This window comes from Mercenaria mercenaria, chromosome 13, assembly GCF_021730395.1.
Source record: "Mercenaria mercenaria strain notata chromosome 13, MADL_Memer_1, whole genome shotgun sequence".
NCBI classification, from domain to species: Eukaryota; Metazoa; Mollusca; class Bivalvia; order Venerida; family Veneridae; genus Mercenaria; species Mercenaria mercenaria.
This window is the reverse complement of record NC_069373.1, coordinates 6,990,926-7,018,846: the sequence shown is the minus strand read 5'-3', so window position 1 is coordinate 7,018,846 and position 27,921 is coordinate 6,990,926. Positions and strand designations below refer to the sequence as shown.

The 27,921-nt window shown below is 34.4% G+C and overlaps 1 protein-coding gene across 14 annotated transcripts in view; it reads left to right on the top strand.

Moving 5' to 3' along the window:
- Positions 1 to 27,921, top strand: part of LOC123530547 (uncharacterized) — a 139,220-nt gene that overhangs the window by 78,692 nt on the left and 32,607 nt on the right. For 9 of the 14 annotated variants that reach the window (XM_053521068.1, XM_053521067.1, XM_053521066.1 and 6 more), the window contains 9 exons: positions 2,703 to 2,735; positions 6,974 to 7,599; positions 8,917 to 9,101; positions 16,636 to 16,894; positions 17,652 to 18,004; positions 18,471 to 18,789; positions 19,118 to 19,319; positions 19,737 to 19,847; positions 23,013 to 23,153. In XM_053521068.1, the coding sequence (XP_053377043.1) occupies positions 2,703 to 2,735; positions 6,974 to 7,599; positions 8,917 to 9,101; positions 16,636 to 16,894; positions 17,652 to 18,004; positions 18,471 to 18,789; positions 19,118 to 19,319; positions 19,737 to 19,847; positions 23,013 to 23,153 (2,229 nt within the window). The remainder of the gene's footprint in view (positions 1 to 2,702; positions 2,736 to 6,973; positions 7,600 to 8,916; positions 9,102 to 16,635; positions 16,895 to 17,651; positions 18,005 to 18,470; positions 18,790 to 19,117; positions 19,320 to 19,736; positions 19,848 to 23,012; positions 23,154 to 27,921) is intronic. The other 5 variants (XM_053521064.1, XM_053521061.1, XM_053521072.1 and 2 more) reach the window with 2 other exon arrangements.

Sequence of the window (27,921 nt, the reverse complement as noted above, 5' to 3'; positions counted from 1 at the left end):
AGTCTTTTGAGATAAAGCTTTGAAACTTTCAACACTTGTTTACCATCACAATATCCAGTTGTAGGCAAGAGTACATAACTCCATCAAGCATTTTGACTGAATTATGGCCCCTTTTGACTTAGAAATCTTGGTTAAGTTTTTCGTACCAGTTTATATTTTGTGTAAAGTGTTTGACATATGGCTTTGAAACTTTTATATCTTGTTCAGTATAATAGTCTCTATCAATAGGCAAGAGTACGTAACTCTCTCCTCTTTTTTGGCTGAATTATGGCCCTTTTTGAACTTGGAAACTGGTCCTGTTTTGTATATGTCCGTGTTTTGTCAAGACTATTTGACATATGTCTTTTAAACTTTAAACACTTGTTTATCATTATGATTTCCATCTCTAGGCAAGAGTACATAACTCTGACAACTATTTTGACTGAATTATGGCCCTTTTTGGACTTTCAAATTTGTTCAGTTTTTCTTACAAGTCAGCGTTTTGTCAAAACTATTTGAACTGTGGCTTTGAAACTTTTAACACTAGTTTATCAACATGATTTCCATCTGTAGGCAAGAGTACATAACTCTGTCAACTATTTTGACTGAATTATGGCCCCTTTTGGACTTGGAAATTAGTTAAATTTTTCATATAAGTCCATGTTTTGCCTAACATATAACTTAACATATTTGCCATCATGGTCACACATTGCCATTTAGTGCAAGACTAATGGAAATCCACAAATACAGGAACATTTTTTGTTTAATCCATTTTTTTGTTTAGTCTGAAAATCTATGGAAATATTTTGACCCCATTCTTCAATCAATTCTTCGAATAGTCGAGCGCGCTGTCATCCGACAGCTCTTGTTTTTAGTTGGTCATCTATGCTTTTTTTGGACATTGAAAAGACAAATACATGAAAATATAAAACAGTTGAGCTGTTATTTTATTCATACTTTACCAACAATGTGTAAAAGATTTTTTTTTTGTTTTTGTTCATTTTATTCTAATTTAAAAGTCACCAAATAAAGTCAGTTTGATAAACAACACCTATTTTAGCCAAGGTCAGAATAACTTTATATCCCATGAATATTATTTATACCTGCTGTCCACATACATTGTTCCTGCTGCCATTGTTCCTAATGTTGCTGTCAGTGGTGGCATGTTCTGGGTCAAGATAATTCACATAGCCAAACTGCTAGAGGCAACCCTGGTGGCTGTCCTGTCTGTTGCACCAGCTCATTCTGTACAGTCTGCAATGTGACATCGTGGGTGCTAATAGAACATCATTCAAAAATACATTTGCTCAATAAATCACTGTTGTCTTATAGTAGTCAATGGGGACCGAGGACTTACATGACAATCATGTGCTGTTGTAACTTTGGCTGAAATTAATGTTGTTCAGACTGTCATGAATCGTTGATGTTTTAATTGAATGAAATAAAACTGTTACACATTGTTACTAAGATATGGAATAAGAACAGGTTTAATTGATTATTATATTTATACATTTTATTCATTTATTTTTATTGAAGACCCAGAAAACTTAACGATTCTGAAAGTTTAGTAGTGTATATTTTATGGATTATATTTCATAAAGTGTTTATTATAATAGACACTCCTTTTCCATTGTGTATAGTATGATGGGTTCATCAATTATATGTGTTTCTGCCTTTAAAAAGGTCAAGTTTTAAGTAATAGCTAGCTATGTTCAGATAGCGTTGATGCAAACATTTAATATGGTACAAAATTCGGCAAAATTTTTTAGGAGAATGTTAAAACCTTAAATGGACATTGTGATGACTAGCTACTTGTTGCTAGTAACACATGCTTGTTATTTATAGTGAACTAATTCCTGTTTATTCTGTGGCAAATACTTTGAATTATAATGTTTTAAGAGTTTCTTATTTTACTGAAGCATACAAAACTTGACATTTTTACCGTACACAATTTCACTTGTATATTGTTATATCATGTACACGTGTGATACTGTATACTATGAAATCAAATCGTGGGGGACTAAATTTTCATGGATTTTGTAGTTGAGTCATTCCACAAAATTTAATCCCAACAAACAAGTAAGATTTCCATTTATTTCATGTCAGAAATTTAGATCCACACAAAATATCCATTTGACCCAAACCACAAAATTACATACCAATGAAATTTTGTGTCCACAAAATTATATGATTTCACTGTAACTGTCATTGGTCAGAAGGTATATAGTTTTAGACCTATATGAGCCGTGCCATGGGAAAACCAACATAGTGGCTTTGCGACCAGCATGGATCTTGACTAGCCTGCGCGAATGGTTTCTCTAATTGCAATTGGCTCTGAAAGCTAACAGCATGGATCCTGACCAGACTGCACGGATCCATGATGGTCGCAAAGTCACTATGTTGGTTTTCTCATGGCGTGGCTCATTTGTTTGTATGTTGTCCATCTCCAGTCAGAAGTTAGTATTACATTAGTATCCACATACATTTAACACTTTTCCTTCAGAAGATTGGATGTAACATTATAATCTGTTTATAAAAAGGCAACCATGTTTAATTATGAATAATATACATGGTACAGTTATTTTGTGAGTAGTAATCTTTTAATGAAATTGGAGTAAATGAGATAAAAAAAAAAAAATATGAAAAGTTTAAATTACACATTTAAATATGGTTGCTAATCATCTCACAATGCATGATTTCATAATTCTTATGATAACTTCCAGGCCAACCCCAGCTACTCTCCTCTATAGAGGATGGTGAGTAACATGTACCCCACCCACTAACACATTATGTAACGTCTGCAGCAAACACACTGCTTGTTTTATGATAAATTTACTAAAAGATATCAAAAATGTATAACAATCAACTGCTTTTGTGGTCAGTATAGCTACATAATAACTGTACCATCAGGCTACAGGTGTTATATAGCCACAATTTTATACAAAAAAGGGATCAAGTAGGGAGATGATATTTCATTATTGTTTGTTGTTTTTGCGTTAGCTGACATAGAACAAACACAACAGTATAGATTATATTTGATTATGAAATACTAATTGAAAATAATTGACTTAGTAAGTGCACCCTGCCATCTTTTTATGTAAAAATATTGCTTTTCTTCTGACTGCTTGTAGCAAAGTTTTTGAAAATTCAGATGAAAGCACTTTATATCTATATGCTGCAGAAGTTTTCCATTTTTTACTAACATGGTTTCTAGAAATTTTGATGTTTTGTATTGTAGGTTTGTCGTATATGTAATATTGGACAAAGATCGTTTTTTAGCTCGACTATTCGAAGAATAGTCTAGCTATTCTACTCACCCTGGCGTCGGCGTCGGCGTCGGCGTCACACCTTGGTTAAGTTTTTGCATGCAAGTACATACAGCTATCATTTAAAGGCATATAGCTTTGAAACTTATTTATTCTTTTTCTAGGTCAATTACCAACCTCTCTGGGTCAAGTCCCATAACTCTGACATGTATTTTGAGCAAATTATGCCCCCTTTTGGACTTAGAAAATTTTGGTTAAAGTTTTACATGCAAGTTACTATCTCCAAAACTAATGCAGATATTGAATTGAAACTTCACATGTGTCTTCGGGGTTATAAAACTAGTTGATAGCACCAAGTCCCATAACTCTGACCTTCATTTTGGCCAAATTATGCCCCCTTTTGGACTTAGAAAATTCTGGTTAAAGTTTTGCGTGCAAGTACATACAGCTATTACTAAAAGGCATATAGATTTGAAACTTATTTTTTCTTTTTCTAGATCAATTACCTACCTCACTGGTCAAGCCCCATAACTCTGACATGTATTTTGGCCAAATTATGCCCCCTTTTGGACTTAGAAAATTCTGGTTAAAGTTTTGCGTGCAAGTACATACAGCTATTACTAAAAGGCATATAGATTTGAAACTTATTTTTCTTTTTCTAGATCAATTACCTACCTCACTGGGTCAAGTCCCTTAACTCTGACATGTATTTTGAGCAAATTATGCCCCCTTTTGGACTTAGAAAATTCTGGTTAAAGTTTTACATGCAAGTTACTATCTCCAAAACTAATGCAGATATTGAATTGAAACTTCACATGTGTCTTCGGGGTTATAAAACTAGTTGATAGCACCAAGTCCCATAACTCTGACCTTCATTTTGGCCAAATTATGCCCCCTTTTGGACTTAGAAAATTCTGGTTAAAGTTTTGCGTGCAAGTACATACAGCTATTACTAAAAGGCATATAGATTTGAAACTTATTTTTTCTTTTTAGCTCGACTATTCGAAGAATAGTCTAGCTATTCTACTCACCCTGGCGTCGGCGTCGGCGTCGGCGTCACACCTTGGTTAAGTTTTTGCATGCAAGTACATACAGCTATCATTTAAAGGCATATAGCTTTGAAACTTATTTATTCTTTTTCTAGGTCAATTACCAACCTCACTGGGTCAAGTTCCATAACTCTAACATGTATTTTGAGCAAATTATGCCCCCTTTTGGACTTAGAAAATTCTGGTTAAAGTTTTACATGCAAGTTACTATCTCCAAAACTAATGCAGATATTGAATTGAAACTTCACATGTGTCTTTGGGGTTATAAAACTAGTTGATAGCACCAAGTCCCATAACTCTGACCTTCATTTTGGCCAAATTATGCCCCCTTTTGTACTTAGAAAATTTTGGTTAAAGTTTTGCGTGCAAGTACATACAGCTATTACTAAAAGGCATATAGATTTGAAACTTATTTTTTCTTTTTCTAGATCAATTACCAACCTCACTGGGTCAAGTCCCATAACTCTGACATGTATTTTGGCCAAATTATGCCCCCTTTTGGACTTAGAAAATTCTGGTTAAAGTTTTGCGTGCAAGTACATACAGCTATTACTAAAAGGCATATTGATTTGAAACTTATTTTTCTTTTTCTAGATCAATTACCTACCTCACTGGCCAAGTCCCATAACTCTGACATGTATTTTGAGCAAATTATGCCCCCTTTTGGACTTAGAAAATCCTGGTTAAAGTTTTACATGCAAGTTACTATCTCCAAAACTAATGCAGATATTAAATTGAAACTTCACATGTGTCTTCGGGTTATAAAACTAGTTGATAGAATCAAGTCCCATAACTCTGACATGTATTTTGGGCAAATTATGCCCCCTTTTGGACTTAGAAAATCCTGGTTAAAGTTTTGCGTGCAAGTACATACAGCTATTACCAAAAGGCATATAGCTTTGAAACTTATTTATTCTTTTTCTAGGTCAGTTTACCAACCTCACTGGGTCAAGTTCCATAACTCTTAACATGTATTTTGAGCAAATTATGCCCCCTTTTGGACTTAGAAAATTCTGGTTAAAGTTTTACATGCAAGTTACTATCTCCAAAACTAATGCAGATATGGAATTGAAACTTAACATGTTTCTTCGGGGTTATTAAACTAGTTGATAGCATCAAGTCCCATAACTCTGATGTGCATTTTGGTCAAATTATATCCCGTTTCGAACTTAAAACTCTTAATATTTAACATTTTGGGTAATAATTTCCTGCTTCTGTGACAATATTTCGAATAGTCGAGCTTGGCTGTCTTACGGACAGCTCTTGTTCTAGATCAATTACCTACCTCACTGGGTCAAGCCCCATAACTCTGACATGTATTTTGGCCAAATTATGCCCCCTTTTGGACTTAGAAAATTCTGGTTAAAGTTTTGCGTGCAAGTACATACAGCTATTACTAAAAGGCATATAGATTTGAAACTTATTTTTTCTTTTTCTAGGTCAATTACCTACCTCACTGGGTCAAGTTCCATAACTCTGACACGTATTTTGGGCAAATTATACCCCCTTTTGGACTTAGAAAATTCGGGGTTAAAGTTTTACATGCAAGTAACTATCTCCAAAACTACTACAGATATTAAATTGAAACTTCACATGTGTCTTCGGGTTATAAAACTATTGATAGCACCAAGTCCCATAACTCTGACATGTATTTTGGGCAAATTAATGCCCCCTTTTGGACTTAGAAAATCCGGGTTAAAGTTTTTGCGTGCAAGTACATACGGCTATTACCAAAAGGCATATAGCTTTGAAACTTATTTATTCTTTTTCAAGGTCAATTACCAACCTCACGGGGTCAAGTTCCATAACTCTTAACATGTATTTTGAGCAAATTATGCCCCCTTTTGGACTTAGAAAATTCTGGTTAAAGTTTAACATGCAAGTTACTATCCCCAAAACTAATGCAGATATTGAATTGAAACTTAACATGTTTCTTCGGGGTTATAAAACTAGTTGATAACATCAAGTCCCATAACTCTGATATGTATTTTGGTCAAATTATGTCCCCTTTCGAACTTAAAACTCTTTTGATATTTAACATTTTGGGTAATAATTTCCTGCTTCTGTGACAATATTTCGAATAGTCGAGCTTGGCTGTCTTACGGACAGCTCTTGTTTTTTTATATTTTTTTTTTATTTTTAAAAACTTTATTAAGAAACAAAAATAAAATTATAACCATTTCATTGATCAGTACTTGCATAACAGTGATACAATATTTAATCAAGTCTTTGGTGTTTTAAGTGTCTGTTGTACAAACGTCATTGGTTTTCGAATTGTTTTGTTTTTGGTAATTAGTTAGTCACATTTTTGCTTTCTTTTGAACATTAGGTAGATATTTTTTCTGTGTAGTTCTTTTACATTATTTTTGTATTTTTCAATTTTTCTTGTATAACAGCTTAATGTTTATATTCTACATCAGTAGGTGATAATAAAACTTCATTTTCTGCTGTCAGATTTTTGAATATGCAAGTATTTTATTCAATTTACCTCATCTGTTATTTCACTGTATGCCATCTATTAGCATGTTACCAATAGGCCATTCCAATTTATACATTCAGTTGGATAATGCATGCTTAGGAATAATATATTAATCAGATTCTTTCATAGTATCATGTATTAACTTTAAAGTAATTTGTGGCCATCTTTTACTCAGTGGTTGCATATGTTACATATTTCAGATCAGAGTGTGATGACAGACGACAATGAGAAGTCCACACAGACATCGTCACAGACACCACAGAAATATAAACCAGCACTGAACCATGACTTTATCCCTCCAAGCCTTCAGGAAAGAAGAATTTTGCCACGGGGGCAGAAACGTCTGCCTCCATCTGAAAGTGAGACAGAGACAGAAACTGAGACTGAGACAGAAACCGAAACAGAGACGGAAACAGAAACTGATCAGCCTAGTAGCATGGTTGTCATGGATGCACAAAGACCAATTGCTCCTCATGTGGCTCACAGAAAGAAGGAAAAAACTCCAAGGACACCAAAAACACCAAAATCTGGACGAGAGTACGAGACTCCGAGGCAAAGGGGTGTTAGTGTTATCAGAGATGGGCGTAGCTATGTTGAAGTTGAGGAAGATGGAACAACGTCTTCAGAACTGGAGGGGGCATATAGTCCACAGCAAACGACTAGTTTTGAGAAACCACGGAAAAGGAGGAAAAACATGGCAATTATAGAGGTGCAAGATGCTGTTGAGCTTGACGCTAGAAGAAATGAAGAATCAATGGAAGAAGAACGTCAAGTTGCTGTACCAGCCAGTACTAAAGAGAGTATGAGGCAGATAGATGAGGGACAGGTAGAATAATAATATGCCATTGATTTCTGAAAATATCATTCTTTTAATTGTATTTATTGACACATATTTTTTTGTGCTAAACTGTATTTCCAGCTGACTAGAATTGAACTAAAACTTTTTCTGAAGTTCTTTTAGCAAAAATGGTTCACACCTTTGAATTCATAAAGTGATGGAAGATAAATTTGTGAAACAAATAGACTGTAGGCTGTTTGTCCTTCTAGCAAGAAGGTATAAATTTTTTTATCAGAATTGTGTTTCTAGAAAGTTAAAATTGGTGAATGTCATACTTGGTGAATGTCGTACTTGGTTAAATGAAAATGAAATTACAGTTTTTAGCTCAACTATTCAAAGAATAGTAGAGCTATTGGACTCACCCATGCGTCTGCGTCCCGATTTGGTTAAGGTTTTGTATGTAAGCTGATATCTCAGTAACCACTTGTGGGAATGGATTGAAATTTCACACACTTATTCACTGTGATAAACTGACCTACATTGTAAAGGTTCCATAACTCTATTTTGCTTTTTTACAAAATTATGCCCCTTTTTCGACTTAGAAATTCTTGGTTAAGGTTTTGTTTGTAAGCTGGTATCTCAGTAACCACTCGTGGGAATGGATTGAAACTTCACACACTTATTCACTGTGATAAACTGACCAACATTGCAAGGGTTCCATAACTCTATTTTGCTTTTTTACAAAATTATGCCCCTTTTTGACTTGGAAATTGTTGGTTAAGGTTTTTTATGTAAGCTGGTATCTCAGTAACCACTTGTGGGAATGGATTGAAATTTCACACACTTATTCACTGTGATAAACTGACCTACATTGCACAGGTTCCATAACTCTATTTTGCCTTTTTTACAAAATTATGCCCCTTTTTCGACTTAGAAATTGTTGGTTAAGGTTTTGTATGTAAGCTGGTATCTCAGTACCCACTAACGGGAATGGATTGAAACTTCACACACTTGTTCACTGTCATGATCTGACATACACTGTGTAGGTCCCATAACTCTACTTTGCATTTTTTTCAAAATTATGCCCCTTTTTCGACTTAGCAGTTTTTGGTTAAGTTTTTGTATGTAAGCTGGTATTTCAGTATCCACCTATGGGAAAGGATTGAAACTTCACGCACTTGTTCACTTTATGAGCTGATAAGCACTGTGAAGGTTCCATAACCCTTTTTCCCATTTTTACAAAATTATGCACCTTTTTCGACTTCCGTATTAATTCAGTTGACAAGGCTGTTGAATAGTCGAGCATTGCTGTTCTCCGACAGCTCTTGTTACAATTATAGTAATTGTTTCAATTTCTTGTTTTAGTTCATCAAAAGTGATGGGGAAGGTATACTTCCAGCACCTTCTATAATGGTAGAAAGTCGTGGTAAAAATGGTGTACATGTCAACTGGCAGTTGCCACGACAACCTGATCCCGAGTACCGTCTGCTACTGTTTGTTGTCAATGTTGTTGGCACCAGATTCCAGGGTGGAATTAATAGTGATATCAGGTAATTCTAGTCAATATTTCTTATTAGATGTATCATAAAACATCTTATTTTATTACCCGAAATAATAACCAGAAGACAAGTAACATTCACATTTTTACATGTTTATTTGTACATTTCAGATATGAATACAGTCACATATTTCAATTACCGGCACGTAAGATACTGTAAACAGTGCTAATTTAACCTATGAAATATTCCTTTCAATATAAAAGTTATTATCAATATGTTGGCAGAGTATGGCCACTCCAATGAAAGCTATTTGAAAAACCAGTCGACCGGGAGGAAACCAGACGTACTCGTAAAGCACCACGTCATTGCTCCACGTTACCTGTAGAGCAACAAGCAGCGCCACACAACGGACGCAAGGGATACCACAGTACACCACAGTAAATTAAACATCCCCAAAACTCGACGTTACCTGCAAAGCAATGAGAATATTTAGCGGCCCCAACGGAGCAAGGCAAAGTACTGTGGTTCAAAACAACGAGCAAGGCTACAGTACACAACAATATTTAGCGGACCAACGGAGCAAGGCAACGTACTGTAATTCTAAGCAACGAGCAAGGCTACAGTACACCACAATATTTAGGGGACCAAATGGAGCAAGGCAACGTACTGTACTTCTAAGCAAGGCAAATACTATAATGAGCAAGGCTACAGTACACCACAGTAAATTAAATATTCCCCATAACTCGACGTTACCTGCAAAGTAATGAGGAACATTTAGCGGACCAAGGGAGCAAGACAACGTACTGTAATTCTAAGCGAGCAAATACTATATGATGAGCAAGGCTATGACATCAGCAAGGCTATGATACATTTAAGCAAGGCTAGTCAGATATTGCCAAGGCACTAGAGCAATACCTTTAATATACACCGTAACATCCGTACCATCAAACGTCCCAAAGCACGCCCGATCGCCCCCACGGTCGACAGAATTTTTCCAGGCCCTTAAAATTAGGAGTGACATAAAAAAAATAATTGTATATAAATATGGAAAAAATTTAACTGGAATTTTAGTAATAAAAATTATACATGTATAAATTCTAAATATGTCCTTTTGATTTCTCATAAAGCAACAGTCCGAAGAATGATAATATCCTTTTAGATCTGTCTGTTTCACAAATTGTTTGTAGCCCAGGAATCCGTTCAATTAATGTCTGTGGAAAGTACCTGGAGTCTGATCACTTCCGGAGTTGGCACCCAATGGCAGCATATTATCTGCAACATAAGTACTTCACAAAACAGTCAGATTGTCATAACAAATTAAAGATACAAATATAATGAATTGTAGTATACAATTTTATTATTATTATTATTGGGGTGGGCGGGTGGGCAATTTAACATCGATCTGAAGCGCTAGCCAATACACCTTTAGTTCAACTGAGAAGATTGCACGTGCTCCTCGATTTAATATAACGCTACGAGTGGTTCCCTGACGAATAGGCGTTTATCATTCATCTGTTATGTTTAGACAAGGAACTAGAAAACTGGATTACTTGACAACGACAATAGTTTATAGCTAACACACCTAGCACGAGATAGCTATTAATTTCGGGAAAAAATAAATGTAATTATTTTTAGGCAAAATAATTTTTTATTATTTTATTACCCGAAATCATAACCAGAAGACAAGTAACATTCACATTTTTACATGTTTATTTGTACATTTCAGATATGAATACAGTCACATATTTCAATTACCGGCGCGTAAGATACTGTAAACAGTGCTAATTTAACCTATGAAATATTCCTTTCAATATAAAAGTTATTATCAATATGTTGGCAGAGTATGGCCACTCCAATGAAAGCTATTTGAAAAACCAGTCGACCGGGAGGAAACCAGACGTACTCGTAAAGCACCACGTCATTGCTCCACGTTACCTGTAGAGCAACAAGCAGCGCCACACGGACGCAAGGGATACCACAGAAACACCACAGTAAATTAAACATCCCCCAAAACTCGACGTTACCTGCAAAGCAATGAGGAATATTTAGCGGACCAACGAGCAAGGCAAAGTACTGTGGTTCTAAGCAACGAGAAAGGCTACAGTACACAACAATATTTAGCGACCAACGGAGCAAGGCAACGTACTGTAAATTCTAAGCAACGAGCAAGGCTACAGTACACCACAATATTTAGCGGACCAATGGAGCAAGGCAACGTACTGTACTTCTAAGCAAGGCAAATACTATAATGAGCAAGGCTACAGTACACCACAGTAAATTAAATATTCCCCATAACTCGACGTTACCTGCAAAGTAATGAGGAACATTTAGCGGACCAATGGAGCAAGACAACGTACTGTAATTCTAAGCGAGGCAAATACTATATATGAGCAAGGCTATGACATCAGCAAGGCTATGATACATTAAAGCAAGGCTAGTCAGATATTGCCAAGGCACTAGAGCAATACCTTTAATATACACCGTAACATCCGTACCATCAAAACGTCCCAAAGCACGCCCGATCGCCCCCACGGTCGACAGAATTTTTCCAGCCACAAAAAATTTTTGCCAAAATTTATCCCCCAAAAATTCTGTGCAATGATTTCTTAAATTCTAAAACATACTATCTCAGCTTTACAACAATTATATTTGTTCTTTAAAACCAAACTGGTTCATCCATAAAAACTATAACATAATCGGATAGGCTATTTGAAAGACAAGTAGAGCAAATCCCACCAACATCACGTGATCACGTTTTGCCAATGTATGAAACAAGGAGCAGAAGGATTATCGATCGTCTCGAGTGATTCGGATCATTTGTTCATCATCATGATGATAATCTATAGTTCTATCTTTGAAAGAAATAGCTAACTTAAATGCTTACCTAAAATATATTTGTTTGGATACACGTTTTATCTTAAGATTTATGTCCTAATGTAATCCAATTAAAATTCATTTCTAACCATGTTGATATGTACTCCTTCAAGGCTATACATCAATATCTAGAAAGACCATTATCCCTTTTATCCGCAAGCATTATCCCTTTTTATTTGCAAGCATTATGTTGTTACTGCTTTTTGGTTAGCTTTTCAATGAGTTACCAGGCCTCAATCGGTGGGGTATGACAACACAATCCAATACACTACGGTACCAATTTAAACATAGTATTATTGTATAGATCAACTTGATACTAATTAAAATGACTGCATGTTTCTACATTGTATTATCGTTTGCTTGTTATGGTTCTCATGCATCGTTGAACTCGAAGAAGATTGTCAATGAAAGAAGTAAAGTGCATACTGAAATGTTTTATACAAAATGTTTTCTGTATTGAAACGTTTTAATGAAGAAAATCATAATTATCAAACATTTTATCGTTTAAGTTACCGTGTGAGATTTTTACATCAAGGCATGTCTGGACTATTAATTTATAATAATAGTGCGGTAAAATACCGAAGATAGCGGATGGGTCACACATCCCGAAAAATTGTCGTGCAATTATAAATATATTTATAGATGAATAGCTCTACTGCGGAGCTAGGTCGATATATTTATCAATGTTGTACTTCTGTCGAATCGTATATTAAAAGAAAACCATGCTTTACTATGAAGACCCTGAATAATCGACTTTTCCAATAATGTCTACTTATAAATACGTAATCGTTCTATAAATAGATTGCACTATACAACATGAAATATGTCAAGATATTCAACTTACACGAAAACACAATGTCAACCTTATTTGTAGATCTAAATCTAATACATAATGACGTTAACATTATCTGTCTTCAGTAAATAATTTCGGCTTGGTTTGTCAAAGAAATTTTTACTCCGACTTTAGTAATTAATATAACAAACCAACACTGATTTATGAAATCCCGGTTCCGGGTTAAGGTAAAAAAACTACAGAATTTCGTTAACATGATATAGTGCTGCATGAGCTATTCGAAGAGAATTCACTTACTGGAACAGGAGAAAAATTAAGACAACCAAAAAATTTTTATTCATACATAACGTAACAAACGACTGGTAGATCTAGTTTGTAACAGATTTCAACCAAATCCCATGATAACCAGCTCTAAAGTTTTTGCTCACTATACATACATACTCCAATGATAAAATCATCATCGATTATGAACAGTCAAGAGTGTTGTAATACAGTATGATGACTTCCAAAATTTTAAGAACCATTAATATGATCTGTGATATTGGATTCGGCTAAATATTGGCAGTATATCTTAACGCTACATATTTACAACTATGATGACCTAATCTTATATTAGTTAGCTTGTAACACCAAACAAAAACGTGACACTATATAATGGGAAACCAACTGCAAAACAGTTCTCTCTTGTTATTTGCAATGTCACGCCATTTTAAAATGTCATGTTAACTGACACCAGTGCCCTTAGAAATAAATACGAACAACTCTTACTAAATACTATCAAGAATTAATGACAACCATTAAAAATATCATAGGAAAGCTAGCCACATATACATGTATAAATTCAATTTTATTTCTCTTTAGTTTTAAAAGTTGAGAATGGTGTAAAAAAAAAATTTGAGGCCGCAACTTGAATTAACAAAGTTTCCGTGATATCTTATTTGACTCTGGTAACGATTTAATCTATATAATAATATAATAGAATCCGGTTCTGTATAGAAAATAACAAAATATCTATTGTTTTTCAGCCTCTAAATTGACAAACACCACGATTCTGACCCCGTTTCTTCGAAAAATTCAAGTAACAATGTGTTTCGGGAAACGTAACAATCGTTTCAAATTTAATGTACGGAAAGTTGAGCTTCAGCGAAACAGAATTTCCTCACAAAATTAACAAACGTAGTAGTGAAACAATTAACAATCCTGAACACCAAACAAAGAACAAACTGCCCAACTAATACTGTTTAAAAAACGTTTGAATCTTATTTTCATGATAGACCACTCGATTTTTTTTTTTTTTTTTTTTTTTTTTTGTAAAACGTTTGCGAGCATTTAGCCTAAAATAACAGTGGACGAGTTACATAAAATTTATCAACAACATGCCGCACCCTATTTCAAAGATGCACTACAAAGTAACGGTACTCTTTGTAATCCGTCAACTCTACATGATTTGCATGAAAAATACATGAGGCACACAAGAATTTAGTTCAAAATTGACGGTGACATATTAAGCGAAGACAATGTGTATTGCATGAATTAATGTAGCGATATATATGTACGTCGGTGTGTTTAGTTAAATTTCAATCATATTTGGTTTCCCAGCATAAGAAAATTATTCCTCTATATGTAACAAACTATGCTGAAAAGAGATTGAATAAATAAGTCTTCAGATAATGTTGCGAAAACACATTTATCAAAGTAAGGGCCTAAATTATCCACCTGACATACATATTATACCTGTATATAACAACCTAGCAAGTTCAACTCTTTATTTATTTTGGATTAAATACTGTGATCTTAAATTTTCGATTCTATGATGCACGTGTTTTCCCCTGCAGTATATTTGAAGATCATTACCGAAACCATCGGAAGAAAATGTAAGTACATCTAAGTCTAATATTGAACCAGTGAATTTGTTAGTGATATTTGTTTATGATATCGAAAGAGTTAAAAAGACCTAACCTATCCAACGTTAACAGGTGCTGATGCCTGCGTTTGCATGCCGACAGATTCTCCTGGGCCCTGTAAAACTTATTGCAAAGTGAGGGGCGTAATTAATAGTGCTTGAGAAAACCTACTTAAATATCTTAAAGTTGCGTCCTTGTAATAAAATATTTTTCCTTACAATCTTTCTGGTTTCCATAACCCATCCGATCTTAATCCGTATACTATACCCTTGCAATACTAAACTATTCGACGGTCCAAAAAAGGGGACATTAACGAAAAACACTACGAAAATTTGCAGTTTTAATTGTGGGAAGTAAAAGAGCACAACAGTGTCATTGTCTTATGAAATGTGACGTCATCGATGTTACTTCTTACTTTGCGAGCACCTTACGAGTAATAAAACGGAAATGCACTATGTGAATATCGTGTATTGAAAATACCACTGCCTGTCGGAATCAAGAAACTATTACGACAGTTGACTGAACTAGCAACATTATTGCTTTGGTTCGAATCTGTAAAATTATGAGAAATAGGGTCGCCACACCCCGTATTAAGTTTACAGTTAATACAATACACAATTAATTCATAATCGGTGCATAGATGTTAACGGGAAGACATTAACTGTGTATAACTATTTACTGACGTAAGTACTATCATTACCAAACTGCAGAATTAATTGCGACTCCTTCAAAATATGTTCGAAATCAATAACAATCTTACCGGCATTTTGTCTGATGCCTGGGATTTCTGGCAAATCCGCCGTCTAGTTCGCCTTTCATTTCCTTCCCTTCATAATCATCTCGACAGGTTGGCTCGCCTCTACCTTTCTGGCGGGCTCTGCATCGACCACGTGGCATGGCTATTCAATTTAACATCGATCTGAAGCGCTAGCCAATACACCTTTAGTTCAACTGAGAAGATTGCACGTGCTCTCGATTTAATATAACGCTCGAGTGGTTCCCTGACGAATAGGCGTTTATCATTCATCTGTTATGTTTAGACAAGGAACTAGAAAACTGGATTACTTGACAACGACAATAGTTTATAGCTAACACACCTAGCACGAGATAGCTATTAATTTCGGGAAAAAATAAATGTAATTATTTTTAGGCAAAATAATTTTTTATTAGTTCATCAACCATACTGCTTCCTTCAGATTACCCTCTTAAAGTGTCTGTTTTTTTTTTTTCATTTTTTTTTTTTTTCATGTCAAGTTATTTCTGTCAAACCTGATGTCAAATGAAGGTTTTTACACAAAATGTTTATGGGGTATTTCACAATGTAAGAAATAATTGATGCTATATTCTCCTGCCATACAGCTGACTGCATGAAAATAATATACTGATTAATAGACTGCTACATTATTGATATGGAACTTGTATCTTTGAATGGATAAAATTGTATGAAGATGTAAATCATGATCTTTTTTAATGAGACCTTTGAGGGAGATTTGAATAAAGTTACCATAACAGCATTAACTGTAAGCCAGTTTATTGATTTGACAAGATGTTTTTCAGTTTAAACAGTAGTATGTTTCTATGTTAATGATAATATACTGAGCAGTTAGGATAGAATTGATACATATAGTGACTGTCCAAGTGGGCTTGCAGCAGTGGTAGTAATTTGTGAGAAGTTTTTGTTGCTTTAAATGTACTGTTTAATAGGAACTAAATTTTCTGTCTGGCTGAATTTCGGAGGACTAGATTGCCAAAATAATGTTGTAACATTGCAAGACAAATTTTCAAGGAGCTGTATTAATATAAGCCTCTATAGGCTTGTTTACATATATTTTAGACTAGAAATCTATGTTCATGTTATTGTTTATTGCTTTACAAAACTGTTTGACTTTGTGTATAATTTATGATGAAAATAAATATTGTTTAAACTAAAATAATGTTGCATTGTTGAGAAATTATACAATTTTTTCAGTATATAGCTAATCTGATTGTCTGAGTATGTGTTTCTTTATTGCAGCTTTGAATGTAATTTAGTGGAGAAAGGGAAGCAAGTGCGAGGGGTCCAGCACTGCTGGAATATACAGGATAAGAATCGTTGTACTGTCAGTGGACTGGTACCCGGTCTTACATATAGACTGTATGTGATTGCTAATTACACCATGCTACATGGGCAACAGCCATGCGAGATCCAGACCACATCCTCTGTGATATACTACACAACTGTGGGGCCACCACACCCACCTAGGTTCAGGGTTGTGAGTGTTGATATGCATCAGGTAATTATCTGTCCTGTCTCTCATTCTGTTAATGTGAACACAGATATCTTTCATTTACACTTGGCAAACAGTTCTAGATGAAAATTTTGAAGAAGTACAAAAGGTATAGTTTTGTACATATTTTCCCATTTATAAAAATTGGTTGTTGCTAATTTGATTTATCACATGTTTGACGTCTCGGGAATGTAATAAAGCCATTAAATAATGATGATACACTTGTGTAATAAAGCTTTGACGTCGACGTCATTTACAGTGTAGGAGACGTCGGTCAAATTGACTTTTTTATATAGTAAAAGAAAGTAGAATTTTTAGATGTGCCAACAGGAAAGGTTAAAATGTGATAAAAAGAATATTACATTTGTGACTTTCCACATTGAATTTATTAAACTCGTTGAATAAAATTGATAAAATGCTTGGCAGAGCCTCGCAATTTATTATTTTATTCAACTCGTTTAATAAATTCAATATGAAAAGACACTCATGTAATATCCTCTATATATTGAAGACTGTTACTTTAATTCAGTAATAAGTTTGCTGTTATTTTGCATAATAATCAATGGTTATGCCAAAATTATGCACAAATATCAGCATAAGTTACTCAGACAAGACACCATAAGGTTTCAGAAAGGTAACAATGCAGCATTATGAATATTGATTTACACATCTCACTTCTTCCTCATCTTTCATAATCTTAGTCACATATTATTCCTGACTGGTGACAAATTATGTAGCTCAGTAAATACGGTATTATTTAAAGGCCTTACTGGAGTGGGAACCACCTAGAATGCATGAAGATCTTCAGCTGAAGGGTTACCAGATTTATGTTGACAACAAACCACTAGGTAACATTCGTAACAAAGACACGCGTCAGATGATGATCAACAACATGGTTCCCGGCAAGACATTGAGTGTATATGTTGTGGCTGTTACAAAGCAGGCAACTCAGGAAAGTGAACCATCCAGAGTGTTACACATCACGTGTCCCCGACGACCACCTGATATAGTAGTTGCCCAGCAACCGTCCTACCGACAAGGAACTGTCCTTATATCATGGGAGCGACCAAAAGGTCACACGTATGCCACAAATGAAGAAGACATCTCACTTTATGGGTATGTATAATTATGATTCTTTTTTGTTAAAGAATTATTAATCATGATTTTATCAAAAGCTAAAAAGAAATTGTTTGTACGTTTTAACTGTAAAGGGATTTTACTGAGTGTACAAAGACTAAATTAACTTCTTGATTCATCTCCTTTTAGAAGAATATTTCTGAAATGACTACTATTGAATCTTTATGCCATTATTTAATGAGGAAATTAGATGATTGTTTATTTACTTAAATCACAGTTTCTCTGTTTTTGAGCTATACATGAATTATTGCATGTATATACACCAAAAGTACCATTATATATGTGAAAAAAAATCTGAACAAAAAAAAGGAAAAGTTACAGGATTCTTGTTTGGGAACTAATGTTACAGTTTATGGTGTTGTAACCTACTCAGTTCCTCCTGTTAACTGAAAATATTAAGAATGATCCAATTGTGTGCTAATAATTTGTTTTTATTTTTGTACAGTGTATATGTTGATGGGAAGTGGTATGGAGAAGTGAAGTCAAACAAGCTGGGTAACAAACATGGCTACCAGTATATACTGAATGACCTTAACCCAGAACAGAGTTACGATATAAGTGTCAAGGCCATATCTGGATATAAACGTATTGACCCTGATGCCCAACACATTTTCTGTCTCAGTGAAGGTCCAATGTCAAATGTTATTAATGTGATGGCCCCGGCTGCCCCAAAGTCGCCAAAGTTAAGACTTGAGGGTTTGACCCCAGAGGGTATTGATGTCACATGGCTTGTACCCCAACAACATGGAGAGGCTGCTATTTCGGTAGGTTTCAGTTTAACTACAATTAAATAATACTGATAATACAGAACTGTAACCATATTGTTTAGAAAACTTAAAGTAAATTAAATTTAAGATTACAGAATTCTGACTGAATCACTCTTAATCTGAATACATTAATATCAAATTATCATGTTGTTTATTTCAGTATTTGTTTAATACATTTCCATTTAGTATATAGTATTACAAATCAAATTTGGTGAATAAATTAAAGTCTCATATTTCTCTGTAGGAAACATTCAGTAGAATTTTTTTTGAATGGTTACAGAATTGCTTTAAGGGTGATATTCCATTTGTTTCTTTCCATTTTTAGGGATATCAAATGCTGAAAAATGGTCGTCTTTATGGATCTATCATACCACCAGAGGTTAACAGCTTACGTATACGTGATGTCTCTCTTGGTGAAAAAGTTTCCCTACAGCTAATTGCCTTGACGGAGCACCCTGTTGGCAAGATTGACAAACGTACTGAACTCCTCGAAAAGGAGGCTGAGGGCAAAGAGGAAGCTGGAGCAGGTACGATGCTCGTACTAAATTTTTGTGTCTTCTTACCCGCTAAAAAATATTTCTGTTTCACTTCATTTGATAATAACAGTACTAATGCCTTGTCACTCTAAACTGCTGACACCACTAACATGTGTATTATACTTTAGTTTGTAATGTAGAATTTTTCACTATAAATAAGTATAATCAAGCTGCACATATGATTTTAACACACATTTTCTAATGTAACCTTTCAGTATACTTGTACTTATCCTAGCTAAAATATGCTTTATGTTTTGATGTCTTTAAGTATTTAACATACCTTAGCTCATTTCTGATTTTTGCTTCAAAATGATCCATAGAAAGAAAATAAAAAGCTCAGTCTAAACAAAGTATGTGTACCTATTTGAGTGTACAGAGCGTGTATCAAATTTGTGAAACCACTTGTAGAAAAACAAAAGCTGATATTGTTTACGGATGATGTACAAATGGTCCGAAAACGTGATGCTAATGTTCAGACTGGAGACAAAAGTGAAAAGATGGTAGAAACTAACTATGAAGGTGAACCAGTATGCTACAACTCTTCTGATTGGCTAAACTCCGATTGCTGAGACTATTGAAACTTTTGATTGGCTAGAATAGCTTTGCTTAGCAAGAATTAGATCTGTTATCTTTAGAATTACTTCAGCAGTATTTGATGTTTAATTTTGAAACGGCAGATGATTGGTTGTCCAGTACATCAGAGTCTGTTCTAGTAGACAGGTTGAAAGTCAAGACACGTTGTAGTAAATTCCTGTGCTCAGAGATAGGCATGCTGAAAAAATAAATCAAAGAAAAAAAGATATGAATGTCTCACAAAATTGAAAAGTTTGTAGTGTTCTCAAATTGGAATTCATTTTGCAAGTTGTTTTAAGGTAGTTCTGCACGTTTGGATCGATATTTTTTCTACAATGTAGAATATGATTAAACTTTGATTTTTCAAAACTTCAGAATATACCTAGAAAATTCAGCAAATAAAAAGGATAGAATCGTGTGCTTGATCTTTTGCTAGACTGATTTGAAAAATCTGGACCTCACGCATTTTTTCATAATGGGAGTCTATGGGAAAATAGCAACTTTCATAACATTTTCACAAATAGAAAATTTTCCAAAATGTAGATTTTAATGAAACTTCTCACGGTCGTAATAAAAAGTATGGCCTATAATATAGTGAAATAAAATGTATAGGTCCATGTGCTTACTTCTGAGATATTTGGCCTGGATTAAAGTGAACCGCCTATTTGAAGCTAATTTTAAGACGTTATTTTGAATTATTTAACGTATCAGATATTTTAATATAATATTTTAACTTTAGAAAGATAGAGACTGTTACAATTTAATAAGTTTATTCACAGGTTGCCTTTAATTCATAAACTTATTTTCATTTCCATGCGCCAAATCCAGGCTTTATTCAACATTTTCCGGATAAATGACGTCACGCCATCACTTCTGGTTTATCAAACGTGCAGAAATACCTTAAAGGCATATTTATTAGAAACATCTTCATTTTCTCAAAATTTGCTACAGTTGTAGAAGTTTTCTCAGAGCATTTAGATTAGTGTGTGCTGAATTTTAAAGAATATTTTAAGTGTTCTTGAATTGCTCTTTCGTCTGCTTTTTTCATGCTATCCAGATTTTTACCATTACCCTTCTAAATTTCTAAAATGGACTAGTCCATCATTCAATTTTGGCAATACCACTTATTATTCAAAGGGGTATTCACTGAAAATTTACTAACTGAATAGCAAACAGTACAGACCATGATCAGACTGCACGGTAGTGCAGGCTGATCTTGGTCTGTACTTCGCACGATCTTAGTCTGCACTGTTCGCAAAGGCAGAAACAACTGCCGCCAGCAGGCTGAAGGTTAAAGTAAATGTTGGGATAAAATTTTACCAAAATGCTAGTTTTTCCTTCATTTGTTATATGTCTAGATTGGTAATGTAAAAAAGAAAATAACCATAACTTCCATAGATAGAAAGGAGGTATATATTATTAGAGGTGCATAAAGAGGTATTCTATAGATTTAAAGGAGAAATATATTTCCGGAAGAGCTTGCTTATTTAGTTTCTATTTTTCTTGACATACCAATGTAGTGAGGTTACTTAAACTGGTCCTTTAGATCCACATAAAGTCATCAATGTTTATAAATTTCGATTCATGTTCTAGCAATACATGTAAATTGGAAATTTTAGTTACTGTTGGTACATTACTTTCTGTATAAAAAGATGAAAATTTCAGTTTAACAGATTCTAAAAAGAGTTTTAGAAAATATGCAATTTATTTGTATGCACATACATTAAGTTTATGTTATCCTTCATCAGATGGATAATTTAGCGGGAGTGTCTGTCACCTGTGACATAGTTTGAGTGTAAAGATAATGCATGTTGGGCAAGGGTACCAACATATCCTTAGAGTTTTAACATGAAACAAACATGCATTAACACTATTCTAATATAGAATATGTAAAAAACTTAACAAAAATGAATACGTTCATTGTCCATCAGGGTCATTAACGTGCAGGAAAATTGGAATTGTTCAGTCTGCTTGACATTTTATTTTCAATTATCTGTTTTAAGGCTGCAAAACATTAATACATTTATGCTTTCTCTCAGAATGGGCATATGTAAAAAGGTGTGTTAATAGTGGGTGAGCAGGAGAATCTCTATATTAAATCACATTTAATCTTGGGTTAACACACCCTCTGAAAACCACAAAACTGCAATATTATGCTAGAATATTGAACATTTGAGAAAGATATCAATATCTTAACTACATGTAAATATACTAGAAACTGTATGAAGTTAGGAAAGATACCAATTATTATATTAACTAAATATGATAGAAGCTAAAGTTAGGAAAGATACCAATATGTTAACTAAATTTGCTAGAAACTGAAGTTAGGAAAGACTAAATATGCTAGAAGCTGTGTGAAGTTAGGGAGGACTAAATATGCTAGAGGATGTGTGAAGTTAGGAAAGACTAAGTTAGAAAAGACTACCAATATGTTAACTAAATTTGCTAGAAACTGAAGTTAGGAAAGACTAAATATGCTAGAGGCTGTATGAAGTTAGGAAAGACTAAATATGCTAGAGGATGTGTGAAGTTAGGAAAGACTAAATATGCTAGAGGCTGTGTGAAGTTAGGAAAGACTAAATATGCTAGAGGCTGTATGAAGTTAGGAAAGACTAAATATGCTAGAAGCTGTGTGAAGTTAAGGGGGACTAAATATGCTAGAAGCTGTGTGAAGTTAGGAAAGACTAAATATGCTAGAGGCTGTGTAAAGTTAGGAAAGACTTAATATGCTAGAAGCTGTGTGAAGTTAGGAATGAATAAATATGCTAGAGTCTGTGTGAAGTTAGGAAAGACTAAATATGCTAGAGTCAGTGTGAAGTTAGGAAAGACTAAATATGCTAGAGTCTGTGTGAAGTTAGGAAAGACTTTGCCTGTAACAGTTTAACTTTTATATATTTGTTTGTATATATTATCAAAGTAACTTATGAAACGAAATTAAATATATGAATTTTATTGTTCTTATTTGCATTTTGCATAATAATGACTTTTCAGCAGAAATTGAATTCATTCAAACTTTTAAGAGGTTTATAAGGCAAACTTGTGTAAGTAAGGGAAATGTGTATTACTTCTTAAGTTGCAGTTTAAGATAATTTCTTGTTTTGATTTTTGCAGATGTTTTTGTTGGAGATAGATATGCAGGGTGCCGTCCCGGTGCAAAACTTGTTGTCCACTATACTGGACTAGTTTGTCCACCATCACAGGTCTGGTGTGAACGTGTTACTGGACATTCTGCACTGGTAGTCTGGAACAAAGGTAGGCCTTGTTTGATACAGTAATATAGCATGTGCTTTATTGGGTCTTAAAGTCCAGAGTCTCAATCCCAACTTGACCTGAACCGTAGTTGGTTTTAGATGCAAATAAACAAATATTACAGTAGAGTACAAAATAGGTTGGTACATAATAAAACTTGTTTTTAGCTCGACTATTCAAAGAATAGTCTAGCTATTCTACTCACCCTGGCGTCGGCGTCGGCGTCACACCTTGGTTAAGTTTTTGCATGCAAGTACATACAGCCATCAATTAAAGGCATATAGCTTTGAAACTTATTTTTTCTTTTTCTAGGTCAATTACCAACCTCTCTGGGTCAAGTCCCATAACTCTGACATGTATTTTGAGCAAATTATGCCCCCTTTTGGACTTAGAAAATTTTGGTTAAAGTTTTACATGCAAGTTACTATCTCCAAAACTAATGCAGATCTTGATTTGAAACTTCACATGTGTCTTCGGGGTTATAAAACTAGTTGATAGCAGCAAGTCTCATAACTCTGACTTTCATTTTGGCCAAATTATGTCCCCTTTTTGACTTAGAAAATTCTGGTTAAAGTTTTACGTGCAAGTACAAACAGCTATTTCTAAAAGGCATATAGATTTGAAACTTACTTTTTCTTTTTCTAGATCAATTACCAACCTCACTGGGTCAAGACCCATAACCCTGACATGTATTTTGAGCAAATTATGCCCCTTTTAGACTTAGAAAATTTTGGTTAAAGTTTTACATGCAAGTTATTATCTCCAAAACTAATGCAGATATTGATTTGAAACTTCACATGTGTCTTCGGGGTTATAAAACTAGTTGATAGCAGCAAGTCCCATAACTCTGACCATCATTTTGGCCAAATTATGCCCCCTTTGGACTTAGAAAATTCTGGTTAAAGTTTTGCGTGCAAGTACATACAGCTATTTCTAATAGGCATATAGATTTGAAACTTATTTTTTCTTTTTCTAGGTCAATTACCAACCTCTCTGGGTCAAGTCCCATAACTCTGACATGTATTTTGAGCAAATTATGCCCCCTTTTGGACTTAGAAAATTTTGGTTAAAGTTTTACATGCAAGTTACTATCTCCAAAACTAATGCAGATCTTGATTTGAAACTTCACATGTGTCTTCGGGGTTATAAAACTAGTTGATAGCAGCAAGTCCCATAACTCTGACTTTCATTTTGGCCAAATTATGTCCCCTTTTTGACTTAGAAAATTTTGGTTAAAGTTTTACATGCAAGTTACTATCTCCAAAACTAATGCAGATATTGAATTGAAACTTCACATGTGCCTTAGGGGTTATAAAACTAGTTGATAGCAGCAAGTCCCATAGCTCTGATATGCATTTTGGTCAAATTATTCCCCCTTTTGAACTTAAAACTCTTTTGATATTTAACCTTTTTAGGTAATATTTTCCTGCCTCTGGGACAATATTTCGAATAGTCGAGCTTGGCTGTCTTACTGACAGCTCTTGTTCCTATCATTCTGGTAACTTGTCACATGATCATTTTGCTGTTCATTTCAAAGCATGTGCTCTGAAATGAACTCTTGTATGGAAGATGGTATCTTTTATAGAACTGCACTCTTTTGATATACTCTTTGATACACATACATGGATCTGCCAATGGATGGATATAGGAATGGCCTATGTTCACTGGTTGAGAAACATACTTAATGAGCCGCACCATGAGAAAACCAACATAGTGGCTTTGCAACCAGCATGGATCCAGACTAGCCTGCACAAACAGTTTCTCTAATTGCAATAGGCTTTGAAAGCGAACAGCATGGATCCTGACCAGACTGCACAGATGCGCAGGCTGGTCTGGATCCATGCTGGTCGCAAAGCCACTATGTTGGTTTTTTATTGGGCTGTCAGATTTTGCGTGATTGAAATTTTTGAAATAGTAGAGCTTTTGTCGTCACCTTTTCATCGGCATCTTTGTCACAGAAGGTTTGCATTTAAGCAGGTTTCTCAAGATACGCTTACCCAAATTCTTTAAGATTTTATATGTGTCTTCAGCATCAATAAATGACCTTGTATGTAAGCATACAAAACTCTTGATTATTTTGCCTAAGTTATGCCCCTTTTTAATTTTTAGTGGAAGTTTTTTATGCATGTTTCTTAACAACAAATATTAAATAACTTAATAACAAATATCAAATAACTGCCAAAATGCTTTCGAAATATATAAATGTCTTCAGAAGTTTTAGGTTACCAAACTGAACAAATCACATTATTTTAGGGTTGATTTTTTTTTTTTGTCAAAATTATGCCCCTTTTTAATCCTCGTGGCAAGGGGTTATAGAAGTCAGTCATTCCGTTTTCCATCCTTCCATCTGTCCGTAACAGTTGTGTCAGCTCTATATAACTTAAACCCCTTAAACGATTTTCATGAAACTTGAGTCAAATGATCACCTCATCAAGACGATATGCAGAACTCATGAGTCAGCATGCAGAACTCATGAGTCAGCCATGTTGACTTAAGTCAAGGTCACAACTCAGTGTCAAAGGTTTGAGCCTTCCATTTTGTGTCCACTCTGTATCTCCTCCCTTGAAGGACTTTCATGAAACTTGAGTCAAAGATCACCTTATCAAGACAATGTGCAGAACTCATGAGTCAGCCATGTTGGTCAAGGTCAAGGTCACAACTCAAGGTCAAAGGTTTGAGCCTTCCATTTTGTGCCAGCTCTGCATCTCCTAAACCCCTTGAGGATTTTCATCAAACTTGGGTCAAATGATCACCTCATCAAGACGATGTGCAGAACTTGTGAGTCAGCCATGTTGGCTTAAGGTCACAAGTCAAGATCAAAGGTTTGAGCCTTCCATTTTGTGTCTGCTCTGTATCTCCTAAACCCCTTGAAGGATTATAATATTACTTAGCTGTAATATCCCCCTAGCAAATCTAGGTAGGTGGCAATGAGAGGATGTGCAGAGGCCAAAAATCAGGTCTGTAGGTCAAATGTCAAGGTTGCAAATTGAGCTCAAAGATCAAATTTGTCTGTAATATTTTGCATCCGGAGCATAACTTATTACTATTCAAGGTATTGTTTTCAAACATGTAGGTAGGTGGTGATGAGATGATGTGCAGAGTGCACAAAACAGGGTGGTAGGTCAAAGGTCAAGGTCACAGCAAGGTCAAATCTGCCCACCATATTTCTTGTCCAGAGCGTAACTTAAAATATATTTTTTATTTGGCAGATCCCTTTTTTGTTCACTTACAATTTTTTATTGAATTACTTCCATTTTATATTACTATAAATGGCTTATTTTGTGACTTTTTATTATTGGCCATAGGGAAAACCCCAGACCACTTTCCTGTTGTACAACATGGAAGGTACCTCCAATGTTTAGGTATATTTTGACATACCTGCACCTGGATTTTTTTGTGGACTTAGAATTGTTTTTCTGTGGACTTAGAATTATTTTTTTTAGAATTTCTTCCCTTTGTTGTTCCTATCCTTTGGGCTTCAGCAGTCAAATTTTTAAAATTTTGCTCCCATCCTCCTCTGATATCCCCACTTGGTGGAGCTCTTATTAAATTTGTGTAAAAGTTTTGCATGTAAGCATGTAAGTGTGAGGTAACTATGCATTTTATTTCTGGTCTGGTGCCAGCAGGTTTCTCAGGGACTATTGTACTGAATGCTTTCAAACTTTTTGTTTGTCTGTGACATCATGAAATGATCATTCTGAATATTTCCATTTTTACAAAATTATGCCCCATTTTCTGTATATGGAATTTGTATTAAATTTTGTATGTACACTAGTATTATGAGAGTCAAGTTAATATTCTGGTTCTCACTAACTTTTGAAAGCACTGTATTTCTGCATTACATGTATTAGCTTATGTGTTATACTTAGTATTTTTATATTGTAAAAAGTTGTAAAACCACATCAAGGGCTTGGTGCAAAACTATTGTAAGTATATATAAATAAAGAACAAGATACAATAGTTTTGCACCAAGCCCTCGACATACAATGCCATCTTACTGGATTTCATGGGGGGAAAAAACAAGAAAGTTCAACATAATACATTGACAAAGGCTTTTTGAATTTTACAATTTGATAGATTTAAGCACTATCAAAAGTAAACATGGGATTATAGCATTTATTGTGCTTTAAGAAGGTTTAGTTAGCCACAATGAATGTTAACAAAATAATATATGCATTTTCTAACATAAACATTTCGAGTGAAAGAAAACTTCATTTCCAGTTGTACAGTTTGACAAAAGGATTTTTTTCTGTTCTATTGACAAATTCTGCAAAAATTATATGATTTATTAATTACTGGTTGGTATGCCAGACTTGTTTTTATGGTGTTATGTATTTTAACTTCAAGATTTTTCTAACAAAGATCAATAAATTATATATTGCCAAATGTCTTTAAGTTATTGGTCTGTGATATCTTGCCTGCCAACATGGAATATTGCTGATTTGAGACTGTATACTAAGAAAAATTTATGTTCATATCATTTTCTTTTTCAAATAACTTACTTCATCGGTGATGAACCCAGACACCTGTATATGAACAGTAATTTCATTGTCCATAGAAAAGATTTGAATAATCAATGTAAAAATGAAAAGAGTTTTAATTTAAAAAGTTTCGAAATGAATTTATTATATAACACCTACCATAATGAGACATTTTGACAGTTTTGTGTAAAATCAATATTTACAGGTAATTTGTATGTCAAAGTTAGCAGACTAAATTGATTGTAAGTGCACTGAAGTAATGATAAAAATGGTAAATGATAAGTTTGTCT